Source organism: Gymnoscopelus microlampas, assembly GCF_963454915.1.
Source record: "Gymnoscopelus microlampas genome assembly, chromosome: 7".
In the NCBI taxonomy this organism is placed as follows: Eukaryota; Metazoa; Chordata; class Actinopteri; order Myctophiformes; family Myctophidae; genus Gymnoscopelus; species Gymnoscopelus microlampas.
The window spans coordinates 31,993,731-32,018,060 of NC_139944.1; the positions used below are offsets into that span (position 1 = coordinate 31,993,731).

The window sequence follows — 24,330 nt, forward strand, 5'->3', positions numbered from 1 at the left end:
CTTACCTTAATTGCTGTTCCTTCATTGAATCCTGAAGATCAAGGTTGAAGTAAGGGGACATTTTCAGATTTTTGTATTGAATTTGTTGCTGTTCCTCAGAAAACAAAGTAGTATTGTGGTTAGATGTTGGCTCCTGTTGCGGTGCAGATGGTGGTCTGTGTGTTCAGAGGATCTTCTCTGTTGATGTCTGCATGTGCACTCTGTATTTATGTTCCTCGTACTGCCTCGTCCCCGTTTGTTAGCCAATCAGGAGCCTTGGAGCTTGGGACAAAAGATTAGATTTAATGGCTGCCACACATGACAGGTGGGATGTAGTTCTTTATGCCATATGTCAATGAGATCTGTTAAATTATTCCCTGGGAAAGTGTGTGTGCCCATGTAGACATATCAACATCTTGTTTCCCATAGATATAATAAAAGTCATATTGTACAAAATGACACATACGTATGATAATATATTTTGGCAACTATTGACTATAACAGAAAATTAAATCAATAATACAATTATTTGCTGTGATCATTTTTGTTGAACATATTGATATGGCCTTCAACATTCTATGAGGAATATTTGAGACTTACAGTAACACGACAACATTAGATTTAACATAGTATATAAAGTATAAAGATAATGAACTTTAATGATTTTAAAGGGTTGAAATAATTGAAAATGTTCCAACTTTCATATTTGAATGTGCCATGGAAGTAATGATGTGTTTTGATGTGTCACTCTGCAAAGCAGTGAGTTATTATAATTGACCAGACGGAGCAGTGAACTGTAAACTGGCATTAAGCCCACATCTCGCCCAGCCTGGGAACGGCCGTAAGACTGTCAGGGCCGACACACTTCCATTGTGAGGGGGGCTGAGCAGCCTGCATACTGAAGTGTGGGAAGCCGTGTGTGGCTGTGGCTCCCAGCTTCAGAGAGAGGAGGGCGTGTGACCGGGGCACGCTCAGACCTTGTGCAGGGAGGGAGCCAGCTGTGGGGGATCAGATGAGGAAATTATGAGGGAAACCTGATCCACTACACTGACTGACAGATTGGCACACTGAAATGAAAACTCTGTCAAGCTAGAATTTCAGGAAATTTAGTAGGGTCACTAAATCTGAGACTATGGACAAGAAAGGACTACTACGTTTTGTTTACGTTGGTTCTAAAACCTTACCTTAAGTGGACCTGAGTACAGATTACAGATACCAAACAAATTTAGAAAGATGGGGCGATAAGAAAAGATGTGAAGGTAAACAAACCTAAACTAATATTGTGGAAAACGTGACCATCCAGGCAGGGCTTTTTGTGTTATCCTTTTAGCATCATTCTATTTTACACTTAATTGTACCACTGTACTATTTTGCAAACTGTTAATAATGTATTCGATCAATCAAACAGACATACAACAAGAAATCTCACAAGACGGTCATCCGACGGTAGATCCGATTCGTGGCTAATGACGGATGATATACAGTAGAATGATCACAGCAATGAAAAATTACAGTATATCACAACTAATGACAATGAAGCACCTATTTCATAGATTAAGATGATGGAGAATGGACATGTCTTGTAAAATAACAGCACAAGTGTACATGCTGTACTCTAGTGATGATGTTGAAAGTGTGCTTGGTTCAAATCATTGATCTCAACATCAGGCTGCTCTCTTTACAGGGTCACCACTTTCCCAGATTCACACACTTTCCTTCTACCCCCCCCCCCCCCCCCCAGTCCCCCACCTGTTCCCCTGAGATCTAACCATTGTCCCTCAGCAGTAAGCACATTGAGCATGTGGCAGCACTGCTCATTGTCCTTCCTGGCTCTCTGATTGGCTAAGACTGTGAGAAAGTCCAACCAGACCCACACCCACACATTTATATGGAGATTGGGGACTATAAATAGGAGGGATGAAGCCAGTAGAGATCAGATTCTCTCTACAGACTAGAGACCTCTACACAGCACAGAGATCAGCCATGGCTCCTACAATAACTTCACCATTCACCTCCTCTAAGGATCACCTGACTCTGAACCACAAGGTAAATTGAAGACTAAGTGTCAACACATATCAATAATAATTGTTTGTACTTATTCAAACCTGTGTTGTTCTTCAGAATATGTTTATTAATGATGCCCTTATTCTTTCTTCAGCAAAGAAAACCACTGGTGGAGAAGTTACGCAGAGAGCGAATCAACAGCAGCATTGAGCAGCTCAAGTCTCTCCTGGGTCCAGAGATCCTCAAACAACAGGCTGACTCCAAGCTGGAGAAAGCAGACATCCTGGAGATGACAGTTTGCTTCCTGACACGACAGCAGCAGTATCAACCTGTCAACTCAGCACCTGTCAATCAGGGATACTCCAGGTGTGTCCAAGAGGTGGTGCACTTCCTGTCCAAGGATAAGGTGAAGATACAGTCCCAAAGAAGACTGCTGGACCACTTCCAGAACATGCAGTCATCTGACAAGAACCTTAATGAGACATGTTTGGGTCAGCTGAGGTCTCCAGTTCAGTCCAGCATCACTAAAGAGAAGAGTCCAGTCAAAATTGCCCTCTGGAGGCCCTGGTAGAAAACTACAGACTGGAACTCCTAACTGACTAACTGAGTTGACCATATTGGTCCAAGATTACTGTCATAGAACTGTTCAATTCAAGAATGAAATAATTGTTTCATTTCATTTTCTGTATTTGCAGAAGTTATTTTAATCAACTATTTGTTTAGTTTTATATGTAAATCGTTGATCTGCAAAATTTAATTTTCCATGAAAATTAAGAAAATGTGCAAATGTGTCTTATTAACCCCTGACAACATTTTGGCACAGACACCATGCATGTTGCATGAATCAACTGACACATCAGAATAATTTGATTTTACTGTTACCTGTAAAGATATAGCTTTTGTTAAGCTGTGATTCCTTTCACTGTTGTGACATTTCTGTTTTACCTAATCTTAGATCAAATTGATCTAAACTAATTGTGCTGTCCTTCTAATCTAATTAGATATCATAATATAATCTAAATGATTAATTTCATTAAGACTGATCTGTTGTAAGATCAATATGTTTAATCTATCCTTTTGTTTAAAAGCGATAATTTAAATCATGTACTGTCACCATTTTCTAGTGATGTTAATGTTTTTTATAATGTTTATAATTGACCAAACTGGTTGCTTACATTTTTGTCATCACTCTGTGATTAGTCAAATCTGATCTATTTTCAGATCTGATCTCTTTCATTTGCCTTTTTTTAAATTAAGTACTACTTTTCTCTGAACCAACATGTGGAATGGAGAGTAATGTTCAATGCTGTTCATTTCATACTTTGTTTTTCATACACATGTAAATCCTCTACTCTATTTGAGAACTGTGTCTTGAAGAAATATCCAAGTTATTGTTGTGATGTGTCATCACTTTTATCTGCCTTCCTTCACTTGTGGAATTTATACTTGATGTGTCTCATTGAGTCTTTTTCAATAAACAAACATCAACTTCAATCTTTTTTGCCCTTTCCCTTTTTGTTCATTCTTTGATAAAGGCCTCCAAATTAGCTCCATGTTAAATAACAAAAATTAAACATTAATTGCCTTTTCATAATGATTTTCGCAATTTAAATATGTCAGTTTAAAGCAGCACTATGTAGTATGGGGTATCAGTAAAGAAATAACATGGCAGCCGACTTCATTATCCAAGAGTCTCTGCAAACATGTCCGGCGAGGACGCCCTGTGGTCTTCGCTTTGAACGGCAGTTCTGCCTTGGTGCCTTGGCAAATGCCAGGATGAAACTCATTGTCTCCCCTGCAGTCAAGCCCCAAGCAGTCAATACATTTATGGAAGGATGATTGTTATTGCCTAAACATGTAACTTTATAATTTTGTGGGACATAATATGTTACATAGTGCTGCTTTAATTTGTAAAATCAGTTAAGCCAGTGAAGATGAAGATCGAATGGCATGTTCATACAGAGGTTGGTAAATTATACTGACTTTGCTATGACATGGCAATATGCAAATTAAATTGCCTGCCTTGAAGTAGCTAAAAATTAAAACAGTCACATACTTTGTGCAGCACTATGTTTTACAAAATCATGGTTTCACTTAAATCCTCAAGATTCCAGTTGTTTTTTTAGAAAACCAACTCGGATCCCAAAATGTTTCCGTTACTATTTCTTTCCCAAACAATGACGTCACATTGTGTAACTAATGTGATGTATACTAAGACACACACTTCTATTGTCTTCCATTGAAAGAAGTCAAATAGACAAAGTGTGGGAAACCAGAGAAACCTCACTCACAGAGCCCCTATGGGACAATAGATCCAGACCTCTAACCTGGGGGAGTCAGAGGTTGATGGGGGTCTCTATAGACACTGATTGATCCATATTGAATCAGCCTATCATTTATAGTAGTATCTATATTTTAACAACATAAAATCTATGAGAAGCCAACACATTCAACATATATTTTGTGTTTTGTTTAATTCTGTTAATAGCAACAGATGCTTTTGTTTGTTCCTAAACAACTGTCAGGTGTATTTTTATGGGTTTATTGGGAACTGCTTGTGTGGGGATATATTAGCATTTAAGTAGGCATGTGTATATTGTTCAATGAGAGCTCTGTCAATGAACAGAGTGTGGGAAAGCTCTGGAGAGCAGAGTCCCAGTTCAATGTCTTTAGCATCCTCAACCCCACCAGCACCTGACTATTCTCAGAGGGGAATTGGCACACTTCAGGAAGGAACTTTCTTAAACCCCCATCCTCATGTTTAATAATGAAACATTTATCAAGGAATTCAAGGGGAGCATACATTTTGTGTTAAAACATATCATTTAAGCAATTTTCACAATTTATTGAACAAAAAGCGTTACTATGTCCGACTCATACTTAGCAAGAAAGGTGGGAGTCGGAGATGCGAGCCAAACTTACCAGTAACAAACTGAAATGTATTATCGTAAATCACAAAGTCAATTATAATGTGGTGTGAAAGTCATTGATCAGTGGTGTATGGGAGTACATGAATGAAGTGGCTAATGTGTAGCACATGAAGTCAATGCAAAACAAAAGAAGGCAACGTCATGTACACGTAACAGAAGCAATCTAAGCTTGTTGAGGGTTGAAAGGACTGACACACTGAAGTCTGGGCAGGCGGGCGGGACGGCAACACTGGCTAATTGCCCCCAGTTAACTCAATGGCACCTCAGCTCCACCCAGCCAAGGAACTGCAAGACACACAAAGCACACACAGTAGGCAACAGGCGATCACAGTCCAAACATGCATTGTCATATGTTATATAGCCTTCTATATTCTCAGAGCCACCGAATGAGATCCTCCGCTTCTGTCTCAGCAACACTAAAGGTCTAAAAGGTCCATTCCAAGTTCTTTTGTAGTGCATTGACAGCACACAGCACTCAGTGTGGGAAACTCTGACCAACTCTCTACTCACATGACTTCCAGCCAACAGACAGGAGCAACACCTGGCTCCTCTGAACACCATAACTTGTGTCATTTAACATCAGTTTTGATACATGTGAAAGAGACGTGTTTTGACAAGGCATTCCCTTTTTGTATTTCACAGCATCAATCTGATTTGAATTTTCTTTTTGTTATGATAAAAACTAAGTCAATATAACATTGTTATAGACATCTTATAATACTTTTCAACAATGCATAATATGTTTTAATGACTATGATTTGCTGGTCTCTGTGATAGAAGCCATTCAACTTGGCAAGTAAATATAAAAATGTACTTTTATGATTTACAGAATCTAATTAATTTAAGAAGCATGGATTTGAAAATATGGCATGAAGTGTGCACCGTTTTCATTCTATCTAGTGTGCTGTGCACTATTTCAATTTTTTTCAGTATCACACATATGTGATGGTATAGTGTGTTCTAACTGTATCATGTTAATGATATGTATATAGAATTGTAGGATATGTGCCACAAATAAACAAGTACATACAGGATGTGCATAATATATAGTGTCAATTTAATATAATAATAATGATAATACCGGTAGGCCTACATCCCATTTATATAGCGCTTTCCTTGGTACTCAAAGTCGCTTTACAAGACAAAAGAAACAAAAACTTTACTAAGAGAATAATTAGTTAAAAGGCTAAATACTAAGCAAAGAAAACATCATCAGTAAGTTGTTTTTAGATTATTCCATATTACACCTGATAAAGTAGATAAAAGAGCTGATAAGGGTCGTAAATCCTGCTCTATGTTAATTAAAACTATTTGTAGTTAAACAGCTGAAAAACCCAGTGTAAAAAGGATGAGACGAAATCAAAGACAGACACAGGCCGGTTCTCAAATTAAAAGGTTGACATTGTATTAAGAGAAAGAATCAATCCACGAGGCACCGTACAGCAAAAATATCTCTCTGCCTAAACAGTCAATGATCACAACAGTTATACACAAAGTAAGTTGTTATCAGCTCTGACGATGACATCTGGCCATGAGGAGCCTTGCTCGTAGGTTGAGACTTTGGCGAGACCTTGGCTCTGACCGGCGTCGCTGGAGGTGTTGTGGCTTTGTCATAGATGGTCAAGTTAACTCCAAGGAGCTGTTATTGTATTCCTCCAGAGATAATCAGTGACCTTGGCTGGGCCTGTGCAACTCAAAACACATGCAGTCTCTAGAGGAAAGGAGAGAACTAATACTAGGATTAGTTCCAGACCACCTTTAACTTAATAAAATCATAGCATTGGTAGGCAAACTTGAGTTATGCAGAGATGGCACACTAAAATAGGATATAATGGCATATATATCAATATTGTCGACAAAATACATAGTTTTATACCTATCAACACCATTCATTATCGTTAACTATCTCCCACGTGTGTGATGTAATGATGAGCGTGAGCTGAGTCAAAGTCATTGATCTCGACATCAGGGAGCAGATCTGCTCTCTTTACAGGGTCACCACTTTCCCAGATTCACACAAAGTCTCTCTCCATCACCCCCAGTCCTCCACCTGTTCCCCTGAGATCTAACCATTGTCCCTCAGCAGTAAGAGCATTGGGCATGTGGCAGCACTACATTCCTCATTGTCCTTCCTGGCTCTCTGATTGGCTAACACTGTGAGAAAGTCCAACCAGACCCAGACCCACACATTCATATGTAGATTAGGGACTATAAATAGGAGGGATGAAGCCAGTAGAGATCAGATCAGATTCTCTCTCTAGTCTCTACAGAGACCTCTACAGCACAGAGATCAGCCATGGCACCTACAATCACTTCACCATGCACCTCTTCTAAGGAGCTCCTGACCCTGAACCACAAGGTAAATTGAAGACTCAACTGAATGGACACTTGAATATTGTTCATATTTGGTTGTACTTATTCAAATGTATCTTGTTCTTCAGAATATTTTTATTAATGATGGCCTTCTTCTTTCTGCAGCAAAGAAAACCATGTGGGGAAGTTACACAGAGAGCGAATCAACTACAGCATTGAGCAGCTCAAGTCTCTCCTGGGTCCAGAGATCCTCAAACAACAGGCTGACTCCAAGCTGGAAAAAGCAGACATCCTGGAGATGACAGTTTGCCTCCTGACACAACAGCAGCAGTATCAACCTGTCAACTCAGCACCTGTCAGGGATACTCCAGGTGTGTCCAAGAGGTGGTGCACTTCCTGTCCAAGGATGAGGTGAAGATACAGTCCCAGAGAAGACTGCTGGACCACTTCCAGAACATGCAGTCATCCTCTGACAAGAACATGAAGGAGACTTGTTTGCCTCAGCTGAGGTCTTCAGTTCAGTCCAGCATCACCAAAGAGAAGAGTCCAGTCAGCCTCGCCCTCTGGAGGCCCTGGTAGTAAACTAGAGACTGGAAATCCTAACTGACTAAATGAGTTCACCATATTGGTCCAAGATTACTGTTATAGAACTGTACAATTCAAGAATGAAAGAAATATTTTAATTTCTTTATGTATTTGTAAACGATTTTTTTTAAATTAACTACTTGTTTAGTTTAATATTTAAAATGTCTTGGTCTCCGAAATTGAATTTTCCATGAAAATGAAGAAAATATGCTAATGTGTCTTTCATGTTAACCTATGATAGCACGTTGGCACTGACACCATGCATGTTGCATGAATCAACTGATACATCAGAATAATCTGATATTACTGCTACCTGTAAGACTAGCGTGTGTTATGCTGTGAACATTTCTTCACAGCTGTGTCATTTTTGTTTTACCTGATTGTTATATATCAAATTATTTAAAAACAAATGACCGTCCTTTCCACTGTGGACTGTACTACTGTAATCTAAGTGATTAATTAAGACTGATCTGTTGTAAGATCAATATGTTTAATCTGTCCTTTTGTTTAAAAGGGATACTTAATATAATTTACTGTCACCATTTTCTAGTGACGCTAATATTTTCATAATGATGTACGTCATCTTATGAATGTCCTTGACCAAACTGGTTGTTTAACTTTTTGTCATCACTCTGTGATTAGCAGCAAGATGTTATTTCTTTCATTCGTTTTTTGTGGAATGGAAAGTAATGTTTATCCTCAATGCTGTTCATATAATACAATGTATTATGTCTCTCATAGAGAATCTGAGTTCTTATTGTAAATCCTCTACTCTATTTGAGTACAGTGTCTTGGAGAAATATCCACGTTATTGTTGTGATGTGTCATCACTTCTATCTACCTTCAGGTTAGGAATTTGATCCTATACCCGATGTGACTCAGTGAGTCTTTTTCAATAAACAAACATAAACTGCCATCTTTTTTGTCCTTTTCTCTATGAACGCGTCCAGATTGACTCATTGTTGTTGTTACAATAGCAAAGATCAACATTATAAGTCTTTTTATATATTATGCCAATGAAGATTTAATTATGTGGAAGTTATTCAGAGTTTGTTAAATTATTCAGAAATGGCATGCAATTTCTTGCCTGAGGTAACTTTTCAGATGAAAACAGCTAACTCATTCCATAAAACACTTTTTTACAAAGTCATGGTTTGTCTTACATAATATTGCCACATCATTAATTTGGAATGACTCAAGATTCCAGTTATTTTTCAGAAAACCAACGTGTCGTGGATCCCAAAAGTTTGCCGCTATGTTTCTCTTAAACAATGACGTCACATTGTGTAACTAATGTAATATATAAGAAGACACACTTCTATTGTCTCTCTATTGAAATCAGTCAATGGACATAGTGTGGGAAACCAGAGAAACCTCACTCACAGAACCCCTATGGGACAATAGATATGGGACAAAACCTCTACCCTGGGGGACTCAGAGGTTGATGGGGGTGTCTGGACACTTATTGATCCATTCTGAACTAGCCCTATCATTTATAGTATCTATATTTCAACACAAATATAATCTACAAGGAATCAACCAATTATTATATATTTCCATTAACACAGAATCAATTTCATGATTGTTTGTTTGTCATCCATTACTGCTTATCCTAAAGAGTAAACTATATCATGAGCTTGAAGATACATTTTTTATGTTTTTCTTCATTGTGTGTTTATCATCAGTAAGCTTTTGAATGTTCTTAAACAATTGGAAAATGATATTTTGGAGGGGGTTCATTGGGAACTGCTGGTGTTGGGATATATTAACATTTAACTAGGCACACGCCTATTGTTCAGTGAGAGCTCTGTCAATGAACAGAGTGTGGGAAAGCTCTGGAGAGCAGAGTCCCAGTTCAATGTCTTTAGCATCCTCAACCCCACCAGCACCTGATTATTCTCAGAGGGGAATTGACACACTTCAGGGAGGAGCTGTCTCAAACCCCCATCGTCATGTTTAATTTTGAAACATTCATCGACGAGGAATTCAAGGAGAGTAGTTTTTCTTGCACAATACAAATGTAATGTTTCACTATAAATGTTACACCAACAATTTATATTTTTTAATTTATTACTTTAGCCATGTTTCTTGAAATCCTCAGTCATCCATTGAGATGCTTTCCCTCCATATGGCTTATGACGTCAGGTTCTGTTCTGTCTCAACAACACAGAGCTAAAAAGCCGTCAGTCACTAAAGGTCCATTCAAAGTCCTTTTATAGTGCACTGACCACAGCACACAAGACTCAGTGTGGGATACTCTGACCAACTCTCTACTCACATGACTTCCAGACAACAGGCAGGAGCAACACCTGCTTCATCTGAACACCACTTGTGTCATCTAACAATACGTTTTGATGTGAAAGAGGCATTTTTCAACACAACATTCGTTTCTTGTATTTCACATCAGGGATCTTATATTGTAGGTATCCATGTCAGTATAACATGTGTGATAGGCTGATTAGCGTGTGTTCTGTTTGTTGATCGGTTTATTTAACAGGGGTCATGAACAACGCAACTGTTGGGCCAGAGCTAGCTATATTTATACTGTATACTTATATATTATCCTTTTCTTGTATTGTTGAAGAAAGCTGGAGGTCCAACCATTAAGACTTTATAATCTGTGTACTTGTAAATGTAAGCACTATACCTGCTTGCATTAATTGATTTGTTTGCAAACAACAACTTAAGTATACAATGAGATAATTAACAGAATCTGCTTGCAGGGAGGAATTAGCATTTAAGTAGTAGGCACATGCCTATTGTTCAGTGAGAAACCTGTCAATGACTAAAGTGTGGGAATGCTCTGGAGAGCAGTGTCCCAGGTCAGTATGTCAACCCCCTCCAGGGGAACTGGCACCCGTCTCATCATGTACATACCTCCACCTTCATGTTTCATACACCATAAACTTAGATAAATCTTAAAAATTAAAACGTTTTATTATAACATTTAAGAAAGCTTGTTTCTGAAAATGTGAAAAGAAGTTACCAGTTTCTGCTTCACTGATATGATCATAATTCAACAATATATTCAGTAATTATTTTTCCATGATTTATTTTTGCAGTTTGCAGTTGAAATTCTTCTGTATACCAATATTGTAAGTGATACATGATGTCAGTAACATGTGTGATAGGCTGATAAGTGTGTTTTGTCTGTATCATGTTAATGATGTGTATAGTGGAACATAAGTGCCAGATATACAAGAAGATACAGAATGTGTATAATATACAATGTTAACTTACACTGCATGGTCAGTAAATTGTGTAGATCGTTCTGTTACCCTATGAATGATTGCTTTCTGTCTCCCACGTGTGTGATGTGATGATGAGCGTGTGCTCAGTTAAAGTCATTGATCTCAACATCAGGCAGCAGATCTGATCTCTTTACAGGGTCACCACTTTCTCAGACTCACACAAAGTCTCTCTCCATCACCCCCAAGTCCTCCACCTGTTCCCCTGAGATCTAACCATTGTCCCTCAGCAGTAAGAGCATTGGGCATGTGGCAGCACTACATTCCTCATTGTCCTTCCTGGCTCTCTGATTGGCTAACACTGTGAGAAAGTCCAACCAGACCCAGACCCACACATTCATATGTAGATTAGGGACTATAAATAGGAGGGATGAAGCCAGTAGAGATCAGATTCTCTCTAGCACAGAGATCAGCCATGGCACCTACAATCACTTCAACATGCACCTCTTCTAAGGAGCTCCTGACTCTGAACCACAAGGTAAATTGAAGACTCAACTGAACGAACACTTAAATATTGTTCATATTTGGTTGTACTTATTCAAATGTATGTTGTTCTTCAGAATATGTTTATTAATGATGGCCTTCTTCTTTCTGCAGCAAAGAAAACCATTGGTGGAGAAGTTACGCAGAGAGCGAATCAACAGCAGCATTGAGCAGCTCAAGTCTCTCCTGGGTCCAGAGATCCTCAAACAACAAGCTGACTCCAAGCTGGAGAAAGCAGACATCCTGGAGATGACAGTTTGCTTCCTGACACGACAGCAGCAGTATCAACCTGTCAACTCAGCACCTGTCAATCAGGGATACTCCAGGTGTGTGCAAGAGGTGGTGCACTTCCTGTCCAAGGATGAGGTGAAGATACAGTCCCAGAGAAGACTGCTGGACCACTTCCAGAACCTGCAGTCATCCTCTGACAAGAACATGAAGGAGACTTATTTGCCTCAGCTGAGGTCTCCAGTTCAGTCCAGCATCACCAAAGAGAAGAGTCCAGTCAACATCGCCCTCTGGAGGCCCTGGAAGTAAACTACAGACTGGAATTCCAACCTGACTAACTGAGTTGACCATATTGGTACAAGACTGACAAGAACTGTATCATTCAATACTGAAAGTATTGTTTCTGTACAGAAAGCCTTTTAATAGCTTTAATGTTTAATGTTTAAACTAATTTGATTAGAAAAAATATTATTTCTTGGAAAATAAAAATAGTTATCACTGTGTCTATAAGACAGATAGCAGCTTGTTTGCTGGATTCATGCTGTCATATTATTGTGACATTTACCGATTATTGACGTTCAAGTTGAACTGAAAGTGCTTAATGTCAATGACGTTTTACCATTATGCGTTTCATATTATATATGGTTATGCAGGTCTTTACATTATAGATAAATTGAATAGTTAACTTACTGCTGTAATGTTTTTGTAGTTACACTGACATTATTATGATGATTAGAAAATGTATATTCCTGAGAAAATGAAGAGAATAATCATTGTGTCTTTAATGCAAAGACAGATAGCAGCATATATGCTGTATTCAAGCTGTCATATTATTGTGACATTTATTACTTCATTGTTTGAGTTCAAGTTGAACTGGAAGTGCTTAATTTCAATGACTTTTTGCCATCATGCAGTATATCCTATATGGATATGCAAGGTCTTTACAATATAGATCCTTTTTTTTTAAAGGAATGCTTAATTTCCTGCTGTCACTTTTTTGTAGTGACACTGACATTATTATGATGATGTGTATCATTTAGATTTTTGTCATCACATTGATCCAAAAAAACGGATCTGTTTTAAGGTCTTATTTTTCTTATTTGCTTTTGTTACTAAATATCATGTTTCTATGAACAGTTTACATGAAGTGTAATATTTACTCACAATATTGTTACATTTATATAGTGTGATATGTCTTTCATAAAGACATGTTCTCATTGTAAACCCTCTACTCTATTTGAGTACAGTGTCTTGGAGAAATGTCCAAGTTATTGTTGTGATGTGTCATCACGTTTATCTGCCTTCAGTTGAGGAATTTACATCTAATATGAGATGTGATTCATGGAGTTCTTTTTGAATAAACCAACCTCAACCGCCATCTTTCTTGCCATTTTCTCTACCCATTGACACAAGTCTCTATACCAGATCCATAAAAATATAATGATGTTACATACTGTTATATGTAAAAGATTAGAATAATAAGGCATATCATTTCATTTCAAACTATTACATACAACTTTAAATGTATTTGTAAACCTCAATATACTTAATTTTAGATATCCAACATTTTCTGTTATATGGGAGTTTGAAAATGCATCACAAAAAATAATACCGGTAATAATGATTGCAATTTTGTGCTATAAATTATGTTTATATTTCTGTGACGTTATTCTTTTTCAGACCATGATTTTGGTAGTCCTGAGTCATAATCCCAAATGTAAGGTGTATGGTATACAGAACCAAAACAAAAGTTAACTTTAGGGTCTACTGCAGGTAGTCAACCTTAGGCACGGATCCCAACATTGGCACAGTGAGGGTAATCACTGGCACACTGGCATAAGTGTGAGAAAGAGGATTTTTGTTTTTAAATAAAATGTAGTCAATTAAATTAAGTCCCCTCACATCTGTATCCAAATTACATCCTGCACGCTACATTCATTCAAACTCTGACTGGGGAGGGAGCCTGGGAGATAGGTGGGTTACTGCTCTCAGTAGAAAAACTACTGAGGTTGTTATGTACTGAGGAAAATCTAAATCTATTGGAAATATTTTTATTTTGATATGGTGTCATGATTAAACTTAATGTTGATATGGCACACTGACTAACAAGAAAATAAAAACATGGACAATGAGCTCACACAAGCTAGACATACAGTATATGTGAGGGCAAACTAGCACACTCCAGTGAACATAGAGTGGCTTGATATTTTTACCAGGTGCTCTGGAAGAGCACCTGAGTCTACAGAGAGACTGAGACATCATCATCCGCGACACCTAAGTGACACCTATTCGTCATTGGCTGTCCTGGCTGTCCTTCACTCCTTTAAGCCAATCCACGACACCTAAGCGACACCTATTCGTCATATTCAGTCCGATTCCCAAAAGTCAACACAGCTACATTTTTTTTTCCTGAATCTAAAAACAGAAGTCACATGACTTTTCTGTCATGTGACTGCTTAAGCCTTTGTTTTGTTTTTGTTTGTTGATGTATTACCAAAATACATGTTCTCGTTTTGACTTATTTTATTTAGTTATTTAACAGGGGCTTACAACAACACAACTTTTGGGCCAGTGTTAGCTACCGTGTATTTATATTTAAATGTATATATGATCCTTTTCTTGCGTGAGGAAAGCTAGAAGTCCAACCATTAATACTGTATCATCTGTTTACTTGTATGCACTACTTGCTTACATTAATTACGGATTTGTGTCTGTTTGCAAACAAAATAGGTATACAATGAGATAATTAACAGAATCTGCTAGTGGGAGGAATTAGCATTTAAGTAGTAGGCACATGCCTATTGTTCAGTGAGAGACCTGTCAATGACCAAAGTGTGGGAATGCTCTGGAGAGCAATGTCCCAGGTCAGGACCTCAATCCCCTCCAGGGGAACTGGCACCCGTCTCATTATGTACATACCTCCACCTTCATGTTTCATACACCATAAAATCCTCAGTTAATCCTGAGAGTGTACAGATGTAACAAACCACATTTGTACATGCTCAGAATTACAGACCCAGAAAGGTCAATATGCATTTAGGCCAAATCGGACAGAAATTGCTAAATTAACATTGAGGATTTGACTGTATACTAAAATATTTATCAAGTAAATCAAGGAGAGAAGACTTTTGATGTTAGTCTACTACAGCATCTGATGGAGTTATTTTGATTGATCATAATTTGTCTAGTGCCCTTAACCTGCTTTAAATGTCAAATTAATATAATAGCTGCTCATATTGGCTTAAACTCTGTCATGTACTATTCTGCTATTTCTCTGTCTATGCAAGGTCAAAGTAGTTACAGGCCTGTTCTGTGGCTATCAGTTGTTTTAAGAACACTGTATCTCGATGTTCTCCTCTGCGCTAACAATTCCTTCAGCGCCACTGAAGTCATCACTGACCAGTGACAGGTCAGACCCGAGGCCAACATGTTGTCCGAGACATGTGGACGCTGTTGTTCAAAGATAAACTGTCACACCATCTTCATCATCTTCATCATCTACCATCATCATCCTCATCTGACGACGACGTAATCATCACTATCCACCAATAGTAGGAGGACACCTCTGACGGATGGACACTCGATGTATCTTCAATGATGTCATATGTTTATGTTACTGGACGCTGTTAAAGTCCAGTGCTTTCTCTGTTTAAGGCAGAGAGAGGCGACGACCGATGATGCGTGAACCTGCTGATACTGTAACCTTCCATTACTCTCTCTCTCTGAATAATAGACTTTCATTACATCCAATGGCTGCCTGTGTCCTGAGTCTGGTTTTTCCTTGTCGCCTTTGATGAAAGTTACCGGTACTTATATACATACTGATGCGATGTTTCTGCCATGCATAAGTATCTATACATATGGTTGATAAGGAAAAATAACAGCTCTATCAATTGGTCCGATCGAAGCCGGATATGTTTAAAACAGGGTGGACGGGGGGAACTGAGCTATTGACCGGAACTGTACGGTCAGACTCTCTTCCCCTGGCAGACCATGTTTTAATACGTATCAAACGAACCAGCCTTGGGTGTAACGATGTATCACTTCTATTCAGATGAAGGTTATCTTTGAACAGTATCACATTTTTTATTTTATTTATTTTGTTTTGGACCTGGACGCGATCGCTGGACCTTTGGACTTGCCCCTTGACTCTCATCATGTCTCAAATTCCACATGGTCCAGCCATCGGAGTCAGGATCCCTGAACCATTGATTTGGGATGTATATCTTTTTATTTTATTTTACCATGGTCCAGTGATTGGGATCTCCACGTAACTTCTCCATGTGAACCTTGATCTGATGAGTATACCTTTTTATTTCTTTTTATTTTAATGTCTTTACCGAACTATTTGTCTCATAAATTATCAGCCTGTTTTTAAATTACTGTTTAACACAGCTCCGCCAGGGAGTCAGCCAAGTAAAAATGTTTTATCACCTTATATTGCTGGGAGGACATTCCTAATGTCTCATAAATTATCCTTTTAATTAGAATACAGTGGTCTTTATTTAGGTTGTTTTATTTTCTCGTTGTCATAATGTACTCATTTTTCCTTCTATACTGATATTTGACCTAAGTGGGTTAATGTTCTAGTCTACTGATAGACAGGCATAATACGTCCACCTTATCGGGTCTCATATCAGCTCACAGTCCGTCCGTCCGTCCGTCCGTCCGTGTAATTCAGAAACTTCTGCTTCGGCCCGAGTCCGTTTGAAGTTTGTGTTTTACTTACTTTGTCAGTACATTTTTTTGTTTGTTTGTTTTGTCTTATATGGTTTGTTAAATATATATATTTTTTTCTCTGTGATTTCTTCTGTCATCAGTCAAAGTTATATATATTGAACACAGACCGGTTTTATGTTGACCACTGTTAAACCATCCATCCATTTAATATATTGAGCTTTAAACAATACGTTTTAAATGCCTTAATAATACATTTTATATTCCTTTGAACCAGTGAATATATTTTGCCTTAATAATAAGTTTTAAATCCTAAGTTTTAAATTCTAAGTTTTAAATATTTTTTATATAATTTAAACTAATAAGCCTAATACTGAACCCAGTCAGTAAAATATTTCTCATTCCAAATTTAGTTTGTCGCTGAAATATGTATGTTCGGTATGTCTGTGTGTATTAATGAACGATTGTTTTTTGTTCTCTCTATCTCTCTCTCTCTCTGTGGGTCCGCCAGTGTGTCTGTCTTCTACGGTGTGTGAGTGCGAGGGAGTGAGAGAGCGTAAGGTGAAAGTTTCTATCTCTCTTATCTTTTCTATGTGCGTGAGCGATTCAGCTATGCAGGCATGCGTGAATGTTTGAATGCGCTTGTCTGTCTTGCTCGTTCTCTAACAATCTTAGTCCAAATTTCAGTCATTTTCCAGTCAGTTAAAATTAGTTTAACACTCTGGTCTCTAAAACTCAATTACCCATAATTCCTTCTGCAGGAAGCAGGAAGTGTTAGTAACTGCCACGTTGCTTAGCAACGTTGCCCCTACAGCCTCCATTGAATTCAATGTATAACCCATCGCAGTTAAATTAACCCTAATACGATTCAATATGTTCTAATATCAATATTGGAAAAAATTAACTATAATATTAAGTTTATTATAAAGTCATTTTGAATTCTTTTAAAAGTTTTGAAAATATTTTAACATTTTAACTTAAGATTTTTTTTTTTTTTGAGCTTGTAGATCTGCTCTTTTTGGAAAAATTTGAATTTCGATCTATTTTGGTGTACTTTATCTAACTCTAATATACTCTTCAGAACAAAGATGTTTATTCCTTATTTTTCATTGTTATATTTTAATTTTAAATATTTTAATTATAACTTTAAAAAAAAAAAAAAAAAAATTTGAATTTTTTTAATTTTTTTTCTTTTGATTTTCAGTTTGATTTTCTTTTCTTTCTCATCAACAAATTCGTCCGGTATCAGGAGTGTACCGTTCCATTTTTCAAATACTTGGACCTACAGGTCAACTTGTTAAATAAAGCACTGGACCGCAGCTTCACAACGAGGAGGGTAACTTTTTCTTTTTCTGAACGTGTCCAGAATCGTCTTTGACAAAGTGACGTAGGTCTCTTGTCAGATTATTTGAAAACTTGTCAGACTGGTTAGTTTTCTCTCACTCTATCAACAGAAACGGGCTAAGGGTCATTAACGGTGCTAAAATTGATCAAATCTAAACATATTTTGAAAAGGTTTGTTGGGACAGTACATTAGCTGAGATTTTTTTGAATTATAATAAAGTTATTTGCAAATTGCAAGGGGAAAACTTGTCGTGTGGTGAATCTCATGAAATATAACCCTGTTTTGCTTTCTAATTGAATAAAATAACCATTATATACAGTCCTTTTGAAGTACAATTTTGAATTAATATCTGAATAAATTATACAGTCCTTTTGAAGAAGTAAAAATGTGTATGTTATCTGAATAACTAACCATTTATTTTTGCCCCTAAGTCATTTGAAATCTCTGTGTCCTTACCTAGTCACTGTAAGGTTTGTCTGTGTCTGATTTGGTTTGAATAATGTCACAAGGTACAAGACTTGATCAGCTTGCCCTTTGACCCTATCCAAATCATGATAAGATGTAGGCTTGATGGAGTTATTTTGATTGATCATAATTTGTCTAGTGCCCTTAACCTGCTTTAAATGTCAAATTAATATAATAGCTGCTCATATTGGCTTAAACTCTGTCATGTACTATTCTGCTATTTCTCTGTCTATGCAAGGTCAAAGTAGTTACAGGCCTGTTCTGTGGCTATCAGTTGTTTTAAGAACACTGTATCTCGATGTTCTCCTCTGCGCTAACAATTCCTTCAGCGCCACTGAAGTCATCACTGACCAGTGACAGGTCAGACCCGAGGCCAACATGTTGTCCGAGACATGTGGACGCTGTTGTTCAAAGATAAACTGTCACACCATCTTCATCATCTTCATCATCTACCATCATCATCCTCATCTGACGACGACGTAATCATCACTATCCACCAATAGTAGGAGGACACCTCTGACGGATGGACACTCGATGTATCTTCAATGATGTCATATGTTTATGTTACTGGACGCTGTTAAAGTCCAGTGCTTTCTCTGTTTAAGGCAGAGAGAGGCGACGACCGATGATGCGTGAACCTGCTGATACTGTAACCTTCCATTACTCTCTCTCTCTGAATAATAGACTTTCATTACATCCAATGGCTGCCTGTGTCCTGAGTCTGGTTTTTCCTTGTCGCCTTTGATGAAAGTTACCGGTACTTATATACATACTGATGTGATGTTTCTGCCATGCATAAGTATCTATACATATGGTTGATAAGGAAAAATAACAGCTCTATCAGCATCACTTCAAGCAATATACACAAAAGAGCAGCCATTGTTACATATTATGTGACCATTATGTAGCCAATTGATAAATGTACTTGTGTTTCTCAAATGTTATTTTTTAACTTCCCAGGGCTGCGTCCTTGAAAATACTGAAGGCTTTTAAAGAAAGATGAAAGAAATATTTTTTTCTGTATTTCTTTCTGTATTTGTAAACCATTTTTTTAATGAACTACTTGTTTAGTTTTTATATTTAAAATGTCTTGGTCTCCGAAATTGAATTTTCCATGAAAATGAAGAAAATATGCTAATGTGTATTTCATGTTAACCTATGATAGCACGTTGGCACTGACACATGCATGTTGCATGAATCAACTGATACATCAGAATAATCTGATATTACTGCTACCTGTAAAACTAGCGTGTGTTATGCTGTGAACATTTCTTCACAGCTGTGTCATTTTTGTTTTACCTGATTGTTATAGATCAAATTATTTAGAAACAAATGACCGTCCTTTCCATTGTGGACTGTACTACTGTAATCTAAGTGATTAATTAAGACTGATCTGTTGTAAGATCAATATGTTTAATCTGTCCTTTTGTTTAAAAGGGATACTTAATATAATTTACTGTCACCATTTTCTAGTGACACTAATATTTTCATAATGATGTACCACGTCATCTTATGAATGTCCTTGACCAAACTGGTTGTTTAACTTTTTGTCATCACTGTGTGATTAGCATTTTATTTAAAAATGTTATTTCTTTAATTGTTTTTTTTGTGGAATGGAAAGTAAAGTTCATCCTCAATGCTGTTCATATAATACAATGTATTATGTCTCTCATAGAGAATCTGAGTTCTTATTGTAAATCCTCTACTCTATTTGAGTACAGTGTCTTGGAGAAATATCCACGTTATTGTTGTGATGTCATCACTTCTATCTACCTTAGGGTGAGGAATTTGATCCTATACCCGATGTGACTCAGTGAGTCTTTTTCAATAAACAAACATAAACTGCCATCTTTTTTGTCCTTTTCTCTATGAACGCGTCCAGATTGACTCATTGTTGTTGTTACAATAGCAAAGATCAACATTATTTGTCTTTTTATATATTATGCCAATGAAGATTTCATTTCATGGAAGTTATTCAGAGTTTGTTAAATTATTCAGAAATGGCATGCAATTTCTTGCCTGAGGTAACTTTTCAGATGAAAACAGCTAACTCATTCCATAAAACACTTTTTTACAAAGTCATGGTTTGTCTTACATAATATTGCCACATCATTAATTTGGAATGACTCAAGATTCCAGTTATTTTTCAGAAAACCAACGTGTCGTGGATCCCAAAAGTTTGCGACTATGTTTCTCCTAAACAATGACGTCACATTGTGTAACTAATGCAATGTATAAGAAGACACACTTCTATTGTCGAAATCAGTCAATAGACAGAGTGTGGGAAACCAGAGAAACCTCACTCACAGAACCCCTATGGGACAATAGATCCAGACCTCTACCCTGGGGGAGTCAGAGGTTGATGGGGGTGTCTGGACACTTATTGATCCATTCTGAACTAGCCCTATCATTTATAGTATCTATATTTCAACACAAATATAATCTACAAGGAATCAACCAATTATTATATATTTCCATTAACACAGAATCAATTTCATGATTGTTTGTTTGTCATACTGGCTTATCCTAAAGAGCAAACTATATCATGAGCTTGAAGATAAATGTTTTATGTTTTTCTTCATTGTGTGTTTATCATCAGTAAGCTTTTGAATGTTCTTAAACAACTGGAAAATTATATTTTGGAGGGGGTTCATTGGGAACTGCTGGTGTTGGGATATATTAACATTTAACTAGGCACACGCCTATTGTTCAGTGAGAGCTCTGTCAATGAACAGAGTGTGGGAAAGCTCTGGAGAGCAGAGTCCCAGTTCAAAGTCTTTAGCATCCTCAACCCCACCAGCACCTGACTATTCTCAGAGGGGAATTGGCACACTTCAGGAAGGAGCTGTCTCAAACCCCCATCCTCATGTTTAATTTTGAAACATTCATCGAGGAATTCAAGGAGAGTAGATTTTTCTTGCACAATACAAATGTAATGTTTCACTATAAATGTTACACCAACAATTTATATTTGTTAATTTATTACTTTAGCCATGTTTCTTGAAATCCTCAGAGTCATCCATTGAGATGCTTTCCCTCCAGATGGCTTATGACGTCAGGTTCTGTTCTGTCTCAACAACACAGAGCTAAAAAGCAGTCAGTCACTTAAGGTCCATTCAAAGTCCTTTTATAGTGCACTGACCACAGCACACAAGACTCAGTGTGGGAAACTCTGACCAACTCTCTACTCACATGACTTCCAGACAACAGGCAGGAGCAACACCTGCTTCATCTGAACACCACTTGTGTCATCTAACAATACGTTTTGATGTGAAAGAGGCATTTTTCAACACAACATTCGTTTCTTGTATTTCACATCAGGGATCTTATATTGTAGGTATCCATGTCAGTATAACATGTGTGATAGGCTGATTAGCGTGTGTTCTGTTTGTTGATCTGTTTATTTAGGGTAATGAACAACACAACTGTTGGGCCAGAGCTAGCTATATTTATACTGTATACTTATATATGATCCTTTTCTTGTATTGTTGAAGAAAGCTGGAGGTCCAACCATTAAGACTTTATAATCTGATTCTGTGTACTTGTAAATGTATGCACTATACCTGCTTGCATTAATTGATTTGTTTGCAAACAACAACTTAAGTATACAATGAGATAATTAACAGAATCTGCTTGCAGGGAGGAATTAGCATTTAAGTAGTAGGCACATGCCTATTGTTCTGTGAGAAACCTGTCAATGACTAAAGTGTGGGAATGCTCTGGAGAGCAGTGTCCCAGGTCAGTATGTCAACCCCCTCCAGGGGAACTGGCACCCGTCTCATTATGTACCTACCCCCACCTTCATGTTTCATACACCATAAACTTAGGTAAATCTTAAAAATAAAACGTTTTATTATAACATTTAAGAAAGCTTGTTTCTGAAAAGGTGAAAATAAGTTACCAGTTTCTTCTTCACTGATATGATCATAATTCAACAATATATTCAGTAATTATTTTTCCATGATTTATTTTTGCAGTTTGCAGTTGAAATTCTTCTCTATACCGATATTGTAAGTGATACATGATGTCAGTAACATGTGTGATAGGCTGATAAGTGTGTGTTTTGTCTGTATCATGTTAATGATGTGTATAGTGGAACATAAGTGCCAGATATACAAGAAGATGCAGAATGTGTATAATATACAATGTTAACTTACACTGCATGGTCAGTAAATTGTGTAGATCGTTCTGTTACCCTATGAATGATTGCTTTCTGTCTCCCACGTGTGTGATGTGATGATGAGCGTGTGCTCAGTTAAAGTCATTGATCTCAACATCAGGCAGCAGATCAGATCTCTTTAGGGTCACCACTTTCTCAGATTCACACAAAGTCTCTCTCCATCACCCCCAAGTCCTCCACCTGTTCCCCTGAGATCTAACCATTGTCCCTCAGCAGTAAGAGCATTGGGCATGTGGCAGCACTACATTCCTCATTGTCCTTCCTGGCTCTCTGATTGGCTAACACTGTGAGAAAGTCCAACCAGACCCAGACCCACACATTCATATGTAGATTAGGGACTATAAATAGGAGGGATGAAGCCAGTAGAGATCAGATTCTCTCTAGCACAGAGATCAGCCATGGCACCTACAATCACTTCAACATGCACCTCTTCTAAGGAGCTCCTAACTCTGAACCACAAGGTAAATTGAAGACTCAACTGAACGGACACTTAAATATTGTTCATTTTGGTTGTACTTATTCAAATGTATGTTGTTCTTCAGAATATGTTTATTAATGATGGCCTTTTCTTTCTGCAGCAAAGAAAACCATTGGTGGAGAAGTTACGCAGAGAGCGAATCAACAGCAGCATTGAGCAGCTCAAGTCTCTCCTGGGTCCAGAGATCCTCAAACAACAAGCTGACTCCAAGCTGGAGAAAGCAGACATCCTGGAGATGACAGTTTGCTTCCTGACACGACAGCAGCAGTATCAACCTGTCAACTTAGCACCTGTCAATCAGGAATACTCCAGGTGTGTGCAAGAGGTGGTGCACTTCCTGTCCAAGGATGAGGTGAAGATACAGTCCCAGAGAAGACTGCTGGACCACTTCCAGAACCTGCAGTCATCCTCTGACAAAAACATGAAGGAGACTTGTTTGCCTCAGCTGAGGTCTCCAGTTCAGTCCAGCATCACCAAAGAGAAGAGTCCAGTCAACATCGCCCTCTGGAGGCCCTGGAAGTAAACTACAGATTGGAATTCCAACCTGACTAACTGAGTTGACCATATTGGTACAAGACTGACAAGAACTGTATCATTCAATACTGAAAGTATTGTTTTTCTGTACAGAAAGCCTTTTAATAGCTTTAATGTTTAAACTAATTTGATTAGAAAAAATATTATTTCTTGGAAAATAAAAATAGTTATCACTGTGTCTTTAAGACAGATAGCAGCTTGTTTGCTGGATTCATGCTGTCATATTATTGTGACATTTATTACTTGATTATTGCCGTTCAAGTTGAACTGAAAGTGCTTAATGTTAATGACGTTTTACCATTATGCGTTTCATATTCTCTATGGTTATGCAGGTCTTTACATTATAGATACATTGAATAGTTAACTTACTGCTGTTACGTTTTTGTAGTTACACTGACATTATTATGACTAGAAAATGTATATTCCTGAGAAAATGGAAAGAATAATCATTGTGTCTTTAATGCAAAGACAGATAGCAGCATATATGCTGTATTCAAGCTGTCATATTATTGTGACATTTATTACTTCATTGTTTGAGTTCAAGTTGAACTGGAAGTGCTTAATTTCAATGACTTTTTGCCATCATGCAGTATATCCTATATGGATATGCAAGGTCTTTACAATATAGATCCTTTTTTTTTAAGGAATGCTTAATTTCCTGCTGTCACTTTTTTGTAGTGACACTGACATTATTATGATGATGTGTATCATTTAGATTTTTGTCATCACATCGATCCAAAAAAACTGATCTGTTTTAAGGTCTTATTTTTCTTATTTGCTTTTGTTACTAAATATCATGTTTCTATGAACAGTTTACATGAAGTGTAATATTTACTCACAATATTGTTACATTTATATAGTGTGATATGTCTTTCATAAAG

The 24,330-nt window shown here is 37.4% G+C and overlaps 3 protein-coding genes across 3 annotated transcripts; all 3 read left to right on the top strand.

The window, feature by feature from the left end:
* Positions 1 to 1,962: 1,962 nt before the first annotated feature.
* Positions 1,963 to 7,805, top strand: LOC311049092 (transcription factor HES-5-like; the record flags this gene model as incomplete). The annotated part of the gene is made up of 3 exons (XM_084062551.1): positions 1,963 to 2,025; positions 2,138 to 2,349; positions 7,598 to 7,805. 3 exons carry the CDS (start codon positions 1,963 to 1,965, stop codon positions 7,803 to 7,805), a joined length of 483 nt encoding a protein of 160 aa, XP_083918677.1.
* Positions 7,806 to 11,429: 3,624 nt separating this feature from the next.
* Positions 11,430 to 12,079, top strand: LOC311048526 (transcription factor HES-5-like; the record flags this gene model as incomplete). Its single annotated transcript, XM_084061785.1, has 2 exons — positions 11,430 to 11,537; positions 11,657 to 12,079. The coding sequence occupies 2 exons, from the start codon at positions 11,430 to 11,432 to the stop codon at positions 12,077 to 12,079; spliced, it is 531 nt and encodes a 176-aa protein (XP_083917911.1).
* A 10,756-nt stretch (positions 12,080 to 22,835) lies between these two features.
* LOC311048527 (transcription factor HES-5-like) lies at positions 22,836 to 23,438 on the top strand (the record flags this gene model as incomplete). The annotated part of the gene is made up of 2 exons (XM_084061786.1): positions 22,836 to 22,898; positions 23,016 to 23,438. 2 exons carry the CDS (start codon positions 22,836 to 22,838, stop codon positions 23,436 to 23,438), a joined length of 486 nt encoding a protein of 161 aa, XP_083917912.1.
* Positions 23,439 to 24,330: the final 892 nt, after the last annotated feature.